The sequence below is a fragment of the Centruroides sculpturatus genome, unplaced genomic scaffold (assembly GCF_000671375.1).
Source record: "Centruroides sculpturatus isolate CEXI.00-Female unplaced genomic scaffold, Cexi_2.0 scaffold122, whole genome shotgun sequence".
Lineage (NCBI taxonomy): Eukaryota > Metazoa > Arthropoda > Arachnida > Scorpiones > Buthidae > Centruroides > Centruroides sculpturatus.
In genome coordinates this window covers 1,032,625-1,052,494 of record NW_019384345.1, presented here as the reverse complement: position 1 = coordinate 1,052,494, position 19,870 = coordinate 1,032,625, and the positions used below count along the sequence as shown (strand labels likewise).

At 30.9% G+C, this 19,870-nt stretch overlaps 1 protein-coding gene across 3 annotated transcripts in view; it reads right to left on the bottom strand.

Moving 5' to 3' along the window:
* Positions 1–183: 183 nt before the first annotated feature.
* Positions 184–19,870, bottom strand: part of LOC111635578 (AP2-associated protein kinase 1-like) — a 51,298-nt gene continuing 31,611 nt past the window's right edge. Inside the window, exons 4-7 of one of the 3 annotated variants that reach the window (XM_023380578.1) lie at positions 18,635–18,740; positions 3,757–3,896; positions 991–1,112; positions 184–416 (exon numbers count right to left, since the gene is read on the bottom strand). In XM_023380578.1, the coding sequence (XP_023236346.1) occupies positions 323–416; positions 991–1,112; positions 3,757–3,896; positions 18,635–18,740 (462 nt within the window). In that variant the 3' untranslated portion in view covers positions 184–322. The remainder of the gene's footprint in view (positions 417–990; positions 1,113–3,756; positions 3,897–18,634; positions 18,741–19,870) is intronic. The other 2 variants (XM_023380594.1, XM_023380586.1) reach the window with 2 other exon arrangements.

Genomic DNA, 19,870 nt, shown 5'->3' with positions numbered 1-19,870 from the left:
TTTACATTTACACTTAAATATTTATTTTTGTTATATTAGTGTTTTTGCAACTATATTTTAAACTTTTTACATTCTAGAATCTAAAGATAGCTACTTAAGATGATTAAAAATGCTTGTTCATTAAAAATTGCTGGATTGCAAAGATTTCTTATTTTGAAATGTTTCAATTTTATTCTTGGTCAATAGAAAAATCCACTTATTTTAGCTGAAAAATTCACTTCTTTTTTTAATATATTTAAACACATTGTAAAAAGATGTAATTAAAGCTATGTGATATTTATTAATTCTAGCATTATGTAAAAATGACTTAAATGACAATTTTTTAAATATTTACCCAGATATCAGCTTTTGTTGTAATTGGATGACCACTGTATAAATCAACCATCTCAGGAGAACGATATGATATAGTTGTATATCTAACAACAAATTAAAATCAAAATTAGAGTAAAAATAATCATTTTAACTGGAATAATGTAAATAGTAAAAACAAATATACTTTAATTAGAAATAATTATAAACTTTATACTTTTTTTACATGAACATTTTAATAAAGATATATTTAGTATAAAAAGTCTGTTCAGTTGTAAAATAAATATAAAAATTGATAACAAAATCCTTAAAATCACTATAAAAATTATGTGATATTTAAAATTTAAGTAATTTTTAACAAACAAATTGTGTGATTATTCTAATTATTATAACTACATAAAAGATATAAAATATTCAGTAGTTTACATAATAAAATTTGAATACTTTGAAAATTTTGACTAACTGTTTTAGTGATAATCTCAAAAAAAGTGTTCCTATCAAATAAATTTGTATATCATCATCAATGAAATTATGATGATAAAAAAAGGGGAACTACACCATTTTATATTTATAATTTATTTGAAAAATTATGCAATTTTAAACATACTTTAAAAAATTCAAGCATACCTATTAAACAGGTCATCACATTTCTTATCATGAAATATTCAAAACAACATTTACCTTCTAATTTCTTCTTCAATTGCAGGAATTCCTTGGGCTTGTGGATCCATTATATTTGTTGCACAACTTCCAAAATCACAGAGAACATAATGACCACTATCACTCACTAAAATATTTTCAACCTATTTAAATTGAAAATTAAACAAAAAATTAAGAATATCAACCCAAGTTCAAAGAAAAAATTTTATTGAACTATATTAAAAATTTTCTGAGGCAATAATGTTTTTTCTAAATATAAATATTGTTAAATATAAAATATCAATGTCCTAATTTTCAGTCTCTTGTTCAAAGTCTAGAAAAGACTTTTCATAACAATCTGATATTCTAATTTCAGACACTTGCTTATTCAATAATCAATGAAATCCATCTTAGATACAGAAATCTGAAAATTATTCTGTGATTTTATTCTCTAATGTAGAATATATATTGCTTGTTAAGCATGCACACATACAGTTAGTCAATCCAAAATATTTAGTTCTCTAAATTAGTGTACACTAGAGTAAACTAAACGTTAAATGAATACCTACCCTGTATTATTTTTTTAATTTTAAGAAATATTGCAATATATATTTAACAAATAATTAAATATTAATTGCTCCACGATGTTAGAATTATTCTTTAGATTTGCCTAATTTTTCATTTTCATAAATTATTTTATCCCACTTTTGATTCTACATTAAAGTAACACAATCAGTAATTCTTGATTTTCTATATTCTGTAAATCACTGAATCTAATTCTAAGATATTAATTTGCCTGTACAATTAGAATGACTCATATTTACACTTATTATTATTTAACATATTAAAGTCAAATGATTACAAGATTAAATCAGTTGCTAAATTAAATAATTGCTACTAATAATTATTAAGAACCAAGTTATTTGGTACCAGGGGTAGGCATTAGGTACCATTATTATAAAATTTAATAATTATAATTAAATTAATATTTATTAAATAATTTAGAACATTCTGGAAGAAAAGAGTCAGCCCAGACCTGAATCCACAACTGCTGCTTACCCTGAGGATGCATTGCCAGTTATACTACCTGGACCTCCAACCAATCCTTCAATTCCAGACATATTTAATTTTGATATAACCATACTAGTTACTCATGGTGCCAACTGGGACGATTCAGTTCCTACAGCCTGTAATCACTCACTATGGCACTCAGCTGGCTATTGCTATACTCTGGAAAGGTGAATATACACATATAAACATCTCAAAGCCTACTAACATGGTTATATCTAAATTAAATATGTCTGGAAGGAAAGGATCTAACGGAGGTCCAGGTATATCCACACAGCAAGCAGTAGTTACAGGTTCAAGTCCTGCTCCAAGCATATTCTTTTCTTCCAGAATTTTGTAAATTATTTAATAAATATTAATTTAATTATAATTATTAAATTTGAGATGGTACCTAATGCCTACCTCTAATGCCAAAATTATTCAGTATTTAAAAATTATTAATAGCAGTAATGTAGCCCAATTTAATCTGTAATCATTTGGCTTTAATATAATTTTTGAACGTTAAGATGTTTATATATGTATTATTTAACATATTTGTAAATTTTAACAAATTTAAAAAAAAAGTAAAAAGTAAATTCTAACTATTTCTAAATTATTCACAATAACTTTATAATTATTCTTACATTTCTATTTTATACAGTTTATTTTAAAATTAAGCAAGATATTATTTTATACCTCACAATGACAATGGGCAACATAACATAATATAATAATAAACTTACAAAAAATTTTAATTTATAAAAATTACAATTATATAAAAATGAAAACTCAAGTGACCATTAATGTCAAATACAAAAGGTAAATATTTAAAAGTCTAATGAAATGCTTATACCATACAAATATTAACAAAATTACTTTTATAATATTTAATAAACCTACTTTTACACCCTTAGAATTAACCACTTTCTTACTTTTAAGTTTGTAACAGATAATGATTAACTAAATGAAAAAAACAAATTTTTTTTATTAATGAGTAACTAACAAATCTATAGCACATATCACAATCAAGTATACTTATTTACTTCCAATACTTAATCTCAATGAATAAACAAGAAATTTAATAATTGGCAAATTTTAGAGATTCACTACATAACAGAACTATCTAAATATCAATATTTGGTTTTCATGATTTTAAACATATAAATCATATCTAATTTAAATTTTTACTAATCTAAATTAGTAGAAATTTTTGTAAATAACTGCTTACAAGATTCAAGTTACAAAATACAATAAGAATTCATCATTTAACTTAAGAAATTAATTTTTAAATATATTAATATAAAAGCTCATATGAAAGAAATAATTATTTTGTTACAACAAATTTTTATTAAATAAAAGTTTAAGATCACTGTCTTTCAGTGTTAATAAGATTTTTGATGAGTAAAGCAAAAAATAAACACAAAATATCTCATAAGCACTTTCAACATATTAAGATTAATGTTAAAATTTATATTAACATTCTAAAATATGTTTTCGTTACACCTGAAGACATTCCATACATGTTGAAAGTGCTTGCAAGATATTTTGTATTTATTTTTGTGCTTTACTTGTCAAAACTTTATTAATGCCAGACAGTGATCTTAAATCTTTATCTTATAAAAGCTCATAAATAAATATTCATAAAATAATAAAATTAGTTTTAATATTGCAATCAAAATTATAAATAGCATTAAATTTCCTCTCATTCAATATCCAATTTTAACAATAGTATTATAAAACAGAATAAATTATTATTCTTACCTTTAAATCTCTATGAATTATTGGTTTAACACTATGATGTAAACATGATACAGCTTCACAAATATCACAAAATATCCTAAGAATATCAGTTTCACTAAATCCTGACTGTAATCTTTCATTCATTAACTGTAAAACATGACCTAGTTTTTGGAAAAATTTTATATTCAACTTTTATAAAGTGATATACAAAAATAAGAACAACATTCATGTAATTTTAATTTGTAATTTCAAAATTATTTTTTATTTTTTAAAATTAATGTTTAAAAATTAAAAAACAATGTTTATTTATTTTAAATAAACATAATGAGCAATTTAAAATAAAAATGTATATCACTAAATTAAGAGAAACTTGTAGTCACAAAACATAAAACACATTTTTCTTTAAAATTACATATTTTTTCCCAATGTCAATAAACTAAATTAATTTATAACAATGGAAGAGTTTAATAAAAATAAAAAAATATCAAATCTATATATACAGTAGAGCATCGATTATCCGAAACAATTTGGGACTGGGTTGTTCGGATAACTGATCGTGTATGAAAAAATATATTAACCTATCCGACGCTGAAATTTTTCTCCATTGCATGTCACTTTGCATTGAATTTTTGTCAATGTTAAGCCTAATGAAAATTTTTTAAAAATAATAATCATGGCTATTGTATCATTAAAAATTATTTCTTTATTTTGCACAAACAAAATTCATTTCTTGTAAAATAAAAAAAGTTTTCAAAAATTCAAAAATTTTTTGTTGAAGACAAAGTCCTTCCCAAAAAGAGGAACCACCATTTATTAACTTTGTGTTCCAGACATTACACTTTTGGCGACTGACCTTCCCTTTTAGACTAGACTACTGGCCACCAAACAGTCCTTTAATTTAAAATACCTTCAACCTTCGTAAATAGGTACTGGTATAATATACACCACACTCTCTTCAACCTTAAATGACCAGCAAAATATTTAAAAATACTACAAATGTTTTTGACCGTTATTTCCAGTCTTCTTCAGGCAGAAAGTTCCGAGATTCAAATATCTGTTGTGCTTGAAAAAATTTTAACTATTCTTAGAATGTATGAACCGATGCATATAGACATTCATACTGCGCGTGTATGTTATACATAGATTATACAAATGAAATAATATATTTTTTAACACACACACAAAAAAACCGTGGAGATCTGGATTAAATAGGGTCTTCCTATTCATAGTAGAGCTTCAAGCATTGGAAATATTAATAGAATACTTGGAGTTGATGCAGTTATTGTGTAGCCAAGCTTTGTATATTTCAAGAATGTATTCCAGCGAATGTATATGTTCTCTTCGGCTTGATTATATTAATTATTTGGGCGTTATGTTTCAGATGGAAGACTGCAATAAAGATACGAGACACTAAGAGCCGCCCTCATGAAGACCAAATATGGAAGTGGATTTCCGAGTCCAAAAAATGGTTAAGGGATATTAACGTAGTGGTACTCAAGGCAGACAAGAGCAAAGCTTTGGTGGTATTAAAGAGAAGCACATACACGTCAATGATGCAAAAGTACATCAATGATACTGAGTGTGAACCCATTGATGATGGCTATGTCAACAAATTGCAAGCACGTGTAAAAAGGTTTACTCAAACACCGTTAGCTAGATTGATGAATGTAAACAGGGCAGTGGTGCCTTCCCCAGACACTCTCAGGCTATTTGCATTCGCCAAAATGCATAAGTAAATGCCAGCATTGAGTCCGATCCTCGACAAGGCACGATCCCCCACTAGAGAGTTAGACAAAGCCATACACAAGCGTATAACTCACTGCTTGAATGATTATCCATTGACGGTCCAGAATTCATTGGATTTATTGGAGGCTTTGAAATCGATGAGCATAAATGAATGAATGTACATCACGGTGCTTGATTTCGTATCTTTATACCCATCCATAAAAATTCAGCCATGCTTTTGCGCCATTAGGGATCTATTACTAACTTATCATGGCACGCACCGTAAACATGTTTTAGAACTTGCGCACATATTATGCTACACCTCATTTTTTCGCTTCAACAACAATACTTACCTCCAAAAACGTGGTGTCCCCATGGGCAACCCACTATCGGGAGATTTATGCGAGTTAGTCATCAGACAACTGGAACAAAAAATCATACCCATATTTGAACATAACATACTTATTTACAAGAGGTATGTGGATGACATCTTCGTTATGTGGAAGGCTAAGCCCAATATCTATAGTTTCATAGATGCAATGAATAATAACCCATATGGCCTCAGCATCAAGTTAGACCAAATAAGTAATTCGAATGCAACCTTCCTGGATATCAGTGTACAATTGGAAGGGGACAAGATATCAACTAAGGTCTATTATAAGCCATTCTATACTCCTCTATTCATCCTTGCCAATTCGGATGACCTTATGGCTTATAAGTTAGCGGCATTCAGGGCCCTAACCAAAAGAGCATTCACACACAATACAAAATTCGAAGATACATTGATAGAATTACAATGCATTCAGTACATAGCCTCTCGACATGGATATGAGCGGGGATTAACCCAGAAACTGGCATGTGCCTATTGATCGCAATTATATAATATTAACAACAACAACAACTCAAGCACTAGCATCTCAAACAATCCACAATCTTGGGATGTCATTCAATATAACCACCACCTGGACCCTATTTATAGAGAAATTGCGGCAATTACGAACAATAAAATTTCATATAAAAAACGGGGTACTGTTTATGACTTCCTCTGCAACTGCAAAGATCGCATAAACATAAGATTGGCTCCAGGGGTATACTTGGTTCCATTAAGGGACCATAGGTTTCAAAGGGTCCTTGTATATATTGGCTCTACAATACGTTCTCTAGATAAGCGTCTACGGGAACACAGATATGACATTGAACATAAAAGGGGTACCACTGCCTTGTGTACTTATGCTTCAACCCAGGGCATAAGAGCGGACCTGCATAATGCCCAAATAATTAATATAATCAAGCCGAAGAAAACATATACGTTCGCTGGAAACTCTCAAAATATACAAAGCTGGGCTACACAATAACTGCATCAACTCCAAGGATGCTATTAATATTTCCAATGCTTGAAGCTCTACTATGAACAGGAAGACCCTATTTAATCCGGATCTCCATGGTTTTTTTATATGTGTGTGTTAAAAAATATATTATTTCATTTGTATAAGTTATGCATAATACACACGTGCAGTATAAATGTCTATATGCATCGGTTCATACGTTCTAAGAATAATTTAAATTTTTTCAAGCACAACGGATATTCAAATCTCGGAACTTTCTGCCTGAAGAAAACCGGAAATAATGGTCGAAAACATTTGTAGTATTTTTAAATATTTTGCTGGTCATTTAAGGTTGAAGAGAGTGTAGTCCTTTAAAAACACAAACATATATCCAATTTAAAATATAAACATTTTTAAAAAGCAGCTTTCCTCATCTACATTTTACCAGCGCCTATTCTGTTGTAGATAAAAGCCGAAACAACCCCAAGAAGGTATGATGGAGAATAGAAGACGTCCGTATATCACCAGTTCCTGTTTTTTAGAAATGTTTATATTTTTAATTGGATATATGTTTGTGTTTTTAAAGGACTGTTTGGTGGCCAGTAGTCTAGTCTAAAAGAGAAGGTCAGTCGCCAAAAGTGTAATGTCTGGAACACAAAGTTAATAAATGGTGGTTCCTCTTTTTGGGAAAGACTTTGTCTTCAAAAAAAAAATTAATCATTATCATCGCCATTGGACAAAGATTTACAAAAAAAAAAATTATATTTCAGAAGTTAATCTAGTATCAAAAATGTTCCGATTCAGCACAACACACGTTCCAAAACATAGTCCTCAGAAAACCACCACACAAAACAAGCAAAACTCTTTCTTTTTCTTGGGTTTATCTGGAGATGTCAGCTGCTTGGGCTATATTCTCAGACGAGCTGAAGAAAAACACACCATTAAATGGGGAAAATAGCCTTGTTCAAATACTGGCACGTTCTTAAGTACCCTCTCGATGTGTGCTGTGCTGAATCAGAACATTTTTGATACTAGATTAATTTCCGAAATATAATTTTTTTTGTTTTTATATTTTTCAATATATTTATTTTATTTGTGCAAATTAAAGAAATAATTTGTAATGATACAATATGGTCACACCAGTGCTGCCAGCTAAAACATGCACAGCAACAAAAATAATATTGGAGTAGCCCAAGACATAGCCAAATATTGCAGTGCCACAGTACTAGCAGAAATTTGAATTTGCCAAATGGATTGCTTTTGGTTAACCAATGTTTCGGTTGATCGGTATTTGGATAATCGATGCTCTACTGTATTAGTTATGCAATAACCAGTTAATCTAAACAACTAATTATTAAAATAATTTAACTATAAATGAAAGGCCTCAAATGTGTAATATTTTAATGTAGTGAATAAATACATTTCTATAGTAAGACACCAACCGAATGCCGTAAATTAATCGGGCTATTTTAATGCTAAATTCTAAATAAATTAGAATTTAGAATTTAGCATTAAAATAGCCCGATTAATTTACGGCATTCGGTTGGTGTCTTACTATAGAAATGTATTTATTCACTACATTAAAATATTACACATTTGAGGCCTTTCATTTATAGTTAAATTATTTTAATAATTAGTTGTTTAGATTAACTGGTTATTGCATAACTAATACAGTAGAGCATCGATTATCCAAATACCGATCAACCGAAACATTGGTTAACCAAAAGCAATCCATTTGGCAAATTCAAATTTCTGCTAGTACTGTGGCACTGCAATATTTGGCTATGTCTTGGGCTACTCCAATATTATTTTTGTTGCTGTGCATGTTTTAGCTGGCAGCACTGGTGTGACCATATTGTATCATTACAAATTATTTCTTTAATTTGCACAAATAAAATAAATATATTGAAAAATATAAAAACAAAAAAAATTATATTTCGGAAATTAATCTAGTATCAAAAATGTTCTGATTCAGCACAGCACACATCGAGAGGGTACTTAAGAACGTGCCAGTATTTGAACAAGGCTATTTTCCCCATTTAATGGTGTGTTTTTCTTCAGCTCGTCTGAGAATATAGCCCAAGCAGCTGACATCTCCAGATAAACCCAAGAAAAAGAAAGAGTTTTGCTTGTTTTGTGTGGTGGTTTTCTGAGGACTATGTTTTGGAACGTGTGTTGTGCTGAATCGGAACATTTTTGATACTAGATTAACTTCTGAAATATAATTTTTTTTTTTGTAAATCTTTGTCCAATGGCGATGATAATGATTAATTTTTTTTTTGAAGACAAAGTCTTTCCCAAAAAGAGGAACCACCATTTATTAACTTTGTGTTCCAGACATTACACTTTTGGCGACTGACCTTCTCTTTTAGACTAGACTACTGGCCACCAAACAGTCCTTTAAAAACACAAACATATATCCAATTAAAAATATAAACATTTCTAAAAAACAGGAACTGGTGATATACGGACGTCTTCTATTCTCCATCATACCTTCTTGGGGTTGTTTCGGCTTTTATCTACAACAGAATAGGCGCTGGTAAAATGTAGATGAGGAAAGCTGCTTTTTAAAAATGTTTATATTTTAAATTGGATATATGTTTGTGTTTTTAAAGGACTACACTCTCTTCAACCTTAAATGACCAGCAAAATATTTAAAAATACTACAAATGTTTTCGACCATTATTTCCGGTTTTCTTCAGGCAGAAAGTTCCGAGATTTGAATATCCGTTGTGCTTGAAAAAATTTAAATTATTCTTAGAACGTATGAACCGATGCATATAGACATTTATACTGCACGTGTGTATTATGCATAACTTATACAAATGAAATAATATATTTTTTAACACACACATATAAAAAAACCATGGAGATCCGGATTAAATAGGGTCTTCCTGTTCATAGTAGAGCTTCAAGCATTGGAAATATTAATAGCATCCTTGGAGTTGATGCAGTTATTGTGTAGCCCAGCTTTGTATATTTTGAGAGTTTCCAGCGAACGTATATGTTTTCTTCGGCTTGATTATATTAATTATTTGGGCATTATGCAGGTCCGCTCTTATGCCCTGGGTTGAAGCATAAGTACACAAGGCAGTGGTACCCCTTTTATGTTCAATGTCATATCTGTGTTCCCGTAGACGCTTATCTAGAGAACGTATTGTAGAGCCAATATATACAAGGACCCTTTGAAACCTATGGTCCCTTAATGGAACCAAGTATACCCCTGGAGCCAATCTTATGTTTATGCGATCTTTGCAGTTGCAGAGGAAGTCATAAACAGTACCCCGTTTTTTATATGAAATTTTATTGTTCGTAATTGCCGCAATTTCTCTATAAATAGGGTCCAGGTGGTGGTTATATTGAATGACATCCCAAGATTGTGGATTGTTTGAGATGCTAGTGCTTGAGTTGTTGTTGTTGTTAATATTATATAATTGCGATCAATAGGCACATGCCAGTTTCTGGGTTAATCCCCGCTCATATCCATGTCGAGAGGCTATGTACTGAATGCATTGTAATTCTATCAATGTATCTTCGAATTTTGTATTGTGTGTGAATGCTCTTTTGGTTAGGGCCCTGAATGCCGCTAACTTATAAGCCATAAGGTCATCCGAATTGGCAAGGATGAATAGAGGAGTATAGAATGGCTTATAATAGACCTTAGTTGATATCTTGTCCCCTTCCAATTGTACACTGATATCCAGGAAGGTTGCATTCGAATTACTTATTTGGTCTAACTTGATGCTGAGGCCATATGGGTTATTATTCATTGCATCTATGAAACTATAGATATTGGGCTTAGCCTTCCACATAACGAAGATGTCATCCACATACCTCTTGTAAATAAGTATGTTATGTTCAAATATGGGTATGATTTTTTGTTCCAGTTGTCTGATGACTAACTCGCATAAATCTCCCGATAGTGGGTTGCCCATGGGGACACCACGTTTTTGGAGGTAAGTATTGTTGTTGAAGCGAAAAAATGAGGTGTAGCATAATATGTGCGCAAGTTCTAAAACATGTTTACGGTGCGTGCCATGATAAGTTAGTAATAGATCCCTAATGGCGCAAAAGCATGGCTGAATTTTTATGGATGGGTATAAAGATACGAAATCAAGCACCGTGATGTACATTCATTCATTTATGCTCATCGATTTCAAAGCCTCCAATAAATCCAATGAATTCTGGACCGTCAATGGATAATCATTCAAGCAGTGAGTTATACGCTTGTGTATGGCTTTGTCTAACTCTCTAGTGGGGGATCGTGCCTTGTCGAGGATCGGACTCAATGCTGGCATTTACTTATGCATTTTGGCGAATGCAAATAGCCTGAGAGTGTCTGGGGAAGGCACCACTGCCCTGTTTACATTCATCAATCTAGCTAACGGTGTTTGAGTAAACCTTTTTACACGTGCTTGCAATTTGTTGACATAGCCATCATCAATGGGTTCACACTCAGTATCATTGATGTACTTTTGCATCATTGACGTGTATGTGCTTCTCTTTAATACCACCAAAGCTTTGCTCTTGTCTGCCTTGAGTACCACTACGTTAATATCCCTTAACCATTTTTTGGACTCGGAAATCCACTTCCATATTTGGTCTTCATGAGGGCGGCTCTTAGTGTCTCGTATCTTTATTGCAGTCTTCCATCTGAAACATAACGCCCAAATAATTAATATAATCAAGCCGAAGAGAACATATACATTCGCTGGAATACATTCTTGAAATATACAAAGCTTGGCTACACAATAACTGCATCAACTCCAAGTATTCTATTAATATTTCCAATGCTTGAAGCTCTACTATGAATAGGAAGACCCTATTTAATCCAGATCTCCACGGTTTTTTTGTGTGTGTGTTAAAAAATATATTATTTCATTTGTATAATCTATGTATAACATACACGCGCAGTATGAATGTCTATATGCATCGGTTCATACATTCTAAGAATAGTTAAAATTTTTTCAAGCACAACAGATATTTGAATCTCGGAACTTTCTGCCTGAAGAAGACTGGAAATAACGGTCAAAAACATTTGTAGTATTTTTAAATATTTTGCTGGTCATTTAAGGTTGAAGAGAGTGTGGTGTATATTATACCAGTACCTATTTACGAAGGTTGAAGGTATTTTAAATTAAAGGACTGTTTGGTGGCCAGTAGTCTAGTCTAAAAGGGAAGGTCAGTCGCCAAAAGTGTAATGTCTGGAACACAAAGTTAATAAATGGTGGTTCCTCTTTTTGGGAAGGACTTTGTCTTCAACAAAAAATTTTTGAATTTTTGAAAACTTTTTTTATTTTACAAGAAATGAATTTTGTTTGTGCAAAATAAAGAAATAATTTTTAATGATACAATAGCCATGATTATTATTTTTAAAAAATTTTCATTAGGCTTAACATTGACAAAAATTCAATGCAAAGTGACATGCAATGGAGAAAAATTTCAGCGTCGGATAGGTTAATATATTTTTTCATACACGATCAGTTATCCGAACAACCCAGTCCCAAATTGTTTCGGATAATCGATGCTCTACTGTATATATAGATTTGATATTTTTTTATTTTTATTAAACTCTTCCATTGTTATAAATTAATTTAGTTTATTGACATTGGGAAAAAATATGTAATTTTAAAGAAAAATGTGTTTTATGTTTTGTGACTACAAGTTTCTCTTAATTTAGTGATATACATTTTTATTTTAAATTGCTCATTATGTTTATTTAAAATAAATAAACATTGTTTTTTAATTTTTAAACATTAATTTTAAAAAATAAAAAATAATTTTGAAATTACAAATTAAAATTACATGAATGTTGTTCTTATTTTTGTATATCACTTTATAAAAGTTGAATATAAAATTTTTCCAAAAACTAGGTCATGTTTTACAGTTAATGAATGAAAGATTACAGTCAGGATTTAGTGAAACTGATATTCTTAGGATATTTTGTGATATTTGTGAAGCTGTATCATGTNTCTGTTTCCGTGGAAGTTTTTTGAAATTTGTTGACATTAGTTTGAGGTTGAAAGCCTTACAGAGCTCAATTAATCTTAGGCCATTTTGGTTTGTTCTCTTGTGTGCAGGATACTTGCCTACAATATTCCGAACTGATTTTTCTTTCCCTATCTGCGCATTGAAGTCACCCACAAGAATTTTGACATTTTCACGAGGGATTTTGCTTATTTCATCCTCCAATTGTTCCCAGAACTGCTCCACTTTAGTGGGATTTTTCCTGTTATCTTCATTGATTGGTGCATGACAGTTGATCAACGTGTATGACTTGTTTTCACTATTTATTTAGTTTATTTGTTAATTTTTCATTAGTTCGTCCGCTAGGGCGTTTTCCGTTAATTTTAATTTTTATATTTATTTCGAATGCATTTTATGTTCTATATTTACTGTTCTATTTTTAGTAACTGAAAATGATCGTTGAAAAACGATTGAAAACATTTTTATTTTAATAAATTTTGCTGGATTTATATCGGTGTAATTTATTTTTCAACTTATTCCACCTCCAGTACGTTTTGGTTATATACGAAGGTAGCATACATGTTCGAGATTTTAACTATTGCATACCATAGTCCGAGAACAACACTATCAGCAATCATGAAAAATAAAGACATTATTAAATGTGCTAACATTGCAAAAGGGGTTAAATCAATTTCTAAACAAATATCGAAAACATTAGATCATGTTGAGAAATTGCTTTTGCTTTCTATAACTGAAAAACAGTATGCTGGTGACAGCATATCAGAAGCAATTATTTGCAAGAAAGCTAAAAAGATAAATGTTGATCTCATGAAAAATCAAGCAGGAACTAGCCAGGAAAGCGAGGTGTTTAAAGCCAGCCATTTTTTTTTTTTACATGAGAACAGGTTAATCATTTTTACATTACTTCTTATGGGAAAGGTTGGTTTGGTATACGTCCTATTCGGTATAAGTCCAAACATCAGGAATGGATTAGGGTCGTATACCAAGGTTCCACTGTACATATTTCATTTGTGTAGATTCTTTTTCTCAAAGATGTTCATTTTCAAGGAAAAGATTAATTACTCCTTTTCCATTTTTGTAAGTTTATTTTTCTTGCACTAACCTTCATATTCATTTTTAGATAGCTAACTTGAAATTTATTGAAAGCATCATGCAATGCTAATTCATTTACTTTATTCACTATTTAGAATTTAGTGACAGAAGACCAACATTACGTCAATAAACATATTAAGAATAACAACTATACTGGGTTGTTGCAAATAAAATGACCGTTTTTAAAATTTAAACTTTTCAGTCTTCTAGTTCAATTTTTTTCCATGTGAACAGTGCTGGGTGTTTGCAATTGGAAGAGCACACACGTAATATGTGAATTTAAAATGTAATCTCATTTATATTGCAAGTTCCACATGTTTAAGAGTACTTTTTCTAATTGCATGAAAAAAAGGAAATGGAATAATTTTCCACAGAGTATAAGCAGGGACATAATACAGCCAAAGCAACCCAAAATACCAATAAAACTTTTGGTGAAGGTTCTGCAAGTGAGCAGGCCACCAGGCACTGGTTCAAAAAATTTCATTCTGAGAATATAAATCTCAAAAATCAGAATTGAAGATCATCGAATCAGAACGTCATCCAACTGTCTGAGAAATTGCAGAAAGGTGGAACATACTGGACATTCAACCATTTCTCAACATGTAAACATTTTAGGGAAAGTCAAGAAGCTCAACAAATGATACCAGAAACTCGTTGAGTAAGATAAGGAGCATCATTTGGAGTCTGCAGTTCTTTAATTATTCGTCACAAAAATGAAAGTATTCAAAAGAAATTCTTCCCCATCCATCTTATTCTCCAGACTTTTTGCCAACAGACTATCACTTTTTTTTTAAACATTTAAATAGTTTTTTGGCACGAAAAGTCTTCAAGGAAGAGGACACAATATGAAGTATCTTTAATGACTTTCTGGCTTCTCATTCTTGCAATTTCTGTCAAATTGGCATTAATGAATTTTTATTGCATTGGGAAAAGTGTATTAATGTAGGTAGAGACAATTTTAATTGAACAGGTAAATTCAAAGTCAGAAGTAAAAATCAGCCATTTCATTTGCAACAACCAAATAATTTCAATCACTAACATAAGATATAAATTTTCTTTTGAATTGTTACAAATTATAATTATAGCAATTATAGTTTCATTTACATAAGAAACATCTCAATCTTTCTCAAGGTAATAAAGAATTAAAGTTTATCAAAAACAATTTTATTGTTTATATTGTTGTAAAATTTTGTGGTAATTAAAAAAAAGCTGCTCTTACTTGATTATCTGACACTTGAATAATTCTAATAATTGTCTAATAATTGGAAGTCTAATAATTGAAAATTATTAGACTTCCTAATGGTCTAATAAGACCACTAGTCTTATTAGACCATTAGGAAGTCTGATAATTTTCAATTATACTATGTATAAAATTTAAACAACAACAAATGCTTAAGAAGAGTAATTTTAATAAATTGTGAGAAATTTCATTATTTAAAAAAGTATTTATATTTAAGAAACACCAAGACAAATTAACACAAAGTTTTAAAATTTTGTGTGGCATTATCTGTTATTAGATGTTATTAAAAAATAACTTTTATATTATTATTTATTATAAAAATAGCAAAAGACTTAATTTTCAAAGTAGAAATGAATTTTTAAAAAAATTGTAAATGGCAAAAATATAAAATTTTCATTAAGTTCAATCCAACTCAAGATATGATGCAACACCCTCTATCTCCCCATTCTCTCAACCTTTAAGCACCAAAATTTAATAGCATCAATCCCCTTATATACAAGTTACTATACCAAATTTTGTTTCTTAATCTTTACCCCATCCTGTGATATTAAATAAAATAGATGCCAACACACAGACTTTTTCCTTTTTTGAGTTCAAGAGGTCTCAAAACATCAAAATTTTCAAAAAACTCAGAGGGTAAAATTTGACATGATTACAATACTGTCTCATTTTATACACACTGGTTTCCAAAAATTAAGAAGAAAAAAAAAATCACAAAAATAACAAAAATTGATTAAAAATAAACTAATTGCTACAAAATTTGAGTATGTTGTTAAATAAAAGATGCTGAACAAAACTGCAGTATGCAAAATAGTGATGCTGCAATCAGAATATATCATCTGCAAGTAGCATAAAAATGCATGTTTAAGAATAAGACTACAGGTTTTGCTGTGATAGGAATATAAGAAATCTGGGATAGACAATTTGTTAGATTGACTTCAAGGCATCATTTACCAGAATAACTGTGGAGGGCCATTGGGAGATTAGAGGCAGATCAAAATCAGACAAAGATGGTTAAATGTAAGTCCTTCTAAGGTTCATAGACTTTGGCAACAATTCCAGACCACAGATTCGGCATCCAGAAGGTTCAGCCAAGGACAGCCAAGAGCTATGTCAAGCCCCAATGACTGATATTTGTAGTTATGTGCACAAAGAAGTAGAATCTCAACCCCAGCCCACGTTAGATCTTTTCTTGCTACAGCCACTAGAAGAATGGTGTCAATGTCTACTGGGCACAGAAGGTGGTCTATATGCGAGGCAACCAGCCATTTGTGCGCCACTCCTCGTCACAGGAGGGAGCAATAGATTTGAGCATGTTGACATGTCCACTAGACTGCAGATCAATGGAGGACTGTTCTCTTTACAAATGAGTCCAGGTTTAGCTTGCAAGCAATAGCAAATATTTTTTGATTTGGAGACAACCTGGATCATGTTATCATCTATTAAACATCTGAGATTCATATGGAGGAGGCAGTGTCTGTGTTTGAGGTGGTATCTCTTTGGATGGACACACAGATCTCCATGTCTTTCCAAGAGAAACTGTGTTAAGTGTATAGAGATGGCATCCTTGATGCCTATGTGCACACTTAGGCTGGTGAAACAGGCAATAATTTCATCCTACACGGTGATAATACTAAACCACAAAGGGCTCATATCGTGGAAGGTTACCTTTAGCAGCAAACAATTCAGCTCATGGAGTGGCCAACTCAATCTCTGGTCCTCATCATGCATGTCTGGGATACTCTAGGGAGAGGTATTGCTGCTCTCAATCCTCTTCCTCAGACTGTTGCCAGACTTACAGCAGCTTTATAAGAACAATGGCTCTCACTTCCTACTGACCTCATAGACCACATAACTGACATCATTACATATTGCTGTATGTGCTGCTCGAGATAATCACACTCCATACTGAAGATACTTTTCCTATACCAAACTGACACAACTAGTTTGTCAATTTCTTACAGGTGCTAACTACTATAACATCATAATTGTCCTGTAATTTGTTTTCATGTTATTTTACACCTTACAATGTGTTGTATTCTTTTTCTCAGGTACATTAAAATCAGAGTAACTTTTTGAGTTATCACAATTTTTGTGATTTTTCCTTAATGTTTGGAAACCAGTGTACATAACAGTTAATAAAGAAAACATTTTGTTTCATTATAAATTATATGCTTTATAGCATATAATTTTATATATTTTTTTATTAATTCAATCTAATTTTTTATTAAATAACTATAATAATATTAAAATCAAAATTATTGTATCTAACAAACATTTCAGAACAGATAAATTTAGTTTGTTGACTATTCAAAAGAAACCATAAAAACTATTTTGAGTAGATACGTTTTAAAGTACACTATGTTAACCTTATTATTCTTAAAGATTGGATCTATAAGATTTTAAATGAATGAACAACATGTAGCTAAAAATTTTTTAAATAAATTCACATTACATATAAACATTGTCGGGATAAAAATCGTCTGTCATGCGATTTTCCGTGCTTTTCCATTCGTTCAACGAACGACGGTTGTCGCCATAGAAACGGCAATTGGACCACTTTTGAAGACTCGACCGCTGATTGGTTGAGAGACATCGGACCATTGGCAGAAGTCGTGTAGCGCTGCTAATTGCTGATTGGTGGAATCCAATTCGGCTTCGATCCATATAAAAGGATTGAGTTATGGCGGGAAGTTTAGTTCACCTAAGATACATCTATGGAACTCACGTTTGTCGAGGTTCACCTTGGACGCATGAAGGGAACTCACACTTGACTTTAGTTTGCCTAAGCTATCCCCCGAAGATTGTTTCGTCTTGTTGGACTGTAAATGACTTTAGAGTTAGTTCGTCGCAAGGTGTCTTTTCGACGGACCTGTTGTAGTGGATAAATGTGTTGAACTTTGTTAACATCTGACATTTTGTAAACGTTTGTTTTGTGAACTTTGTAACTGTACATATGTTTTTTTCAATATATATAAGTTTTTGAATTTAATCAGCGTATGTGTGAGTTTTGAACTTTACTAACATATTTTTATATAAATAAAAATATCATATTTATTCTAAAACAGCAAGCTATCTATAACTTTTTTTATCTTGCTGCTGTGCTATTTATTAAATGATACTTACCATTACAATAAATATGATATTTTTCTTTATATAAAAATATGTTTATATGTAATGTGAATTTATTTAAAAAATTAATGTGGAATTATTTAAAAAATTTTTCTACATGTTGTTCATTCATTTAAAATCTTATCCAATTATAATAGCAAAAACATATATAAATAAATTATGTAAAAAATATCTTACATGAAAAATAAAAAGTAATGTTACTTCTACTTATGTATATTTCTATAAGGAATAAAAAAAAAATCATCATAAAGAAAGTCATCCTATATTAATCATCAGCCTGTGTGTTTACAAAATATAACTGACAAATTTGAGAAAATCAAATAGGATCCAATCCACATAAATAGGCAAGTTTAAAGTATGATTGGAATTTTAATAAATTATATTATTAGCAACTTACCCCTATAATATTGCATCAATAATAATATTTCATAAACTTCACCTCCAATATGACAAATAGTAGAATCAATATATCCTACAATATTTTTATGTCCTCTTAAGCTACTCTAAATACAAAAACATAGATTAATTAGTATGAAAATTTTAAATAATACATTTTCTAATATTTAATTTTAACAATAAACATAATTGTAAAACTTTGTAAGTGATATCAATAGTAGTACAGAGTTAGTAATAAAACTCCATGGTGGCATATGGAGAAGAGAAGACATTTTGTGTCCTGCAATTCCATGAAACCAACAGGATGGAACCCCTCTGCACTTCTACTATCCAGTATGGGTGTACTTCAACCAAACCCTCCTGTAGAGATAGATCAGATGTGTTCAAAGGAGGATAGCAAGCTGATGGTATGGCCTCCTGCATTTCCTAAACTGAAACCCTGTAGTTTCTTTTTGTGTCACTATGCAAAAGATCATGTCTAGGTGCAACCATTACCAACCACTTTGAATTAACAATGGGATCACATTAACACTGCAATTGCCATCATTGAAATCAGAGATGCTGCATCATGTTTTTGGAGATGAATTAGAATATTGCACTGATATCTATCATATCATGCAAAAAAGTCACATACAGCATCTCTGTCTCAAAAAAAAAACCACTTTCAGAGTTTGTCTAGAAATATACTTTACATCGTATATTAGTACTAGCTGTTACCCGCGACTTCGTCCACGGAGGTTTTGCAAGCAAACCCCATTTACATTCAATATTTCAATAACCATAGTAGTCGTTAGGTCTATATAATGCCTACCACTGAAAAGAATTGCCAAGAATCAAACGAACTATTTTCAATTTGATCAATTTTCCAGAACATTTTCAATCGTTCTATAATCGAACCAATATGCAATAACAAATTCGAATTTAAAACGGTTTGAACATTTTTAAAATCGAAATAGATAAAAATATTTATAACAATGTCTGAAATGTTATCAGTTTAATACACCTAAGTACTCAATGAAGACTAAACGTAGTTGAAAACAAAAAAATCGCATCTAAAATAGTACAGTAGAAGCTGTTCTTCCGGTTAAGCCTTAATGCTCTCCCTCACCCCCCGCAGGGGAATTTCTAAAAATCCCTTCTTAGTGTGCATAGCCATGGCATACCCTACTAAAACGCAGATAAAAACAAAAAATCGCATCTAAAATAGTACAGTAGAAGCCGTTTTTCCGGTTAAGCC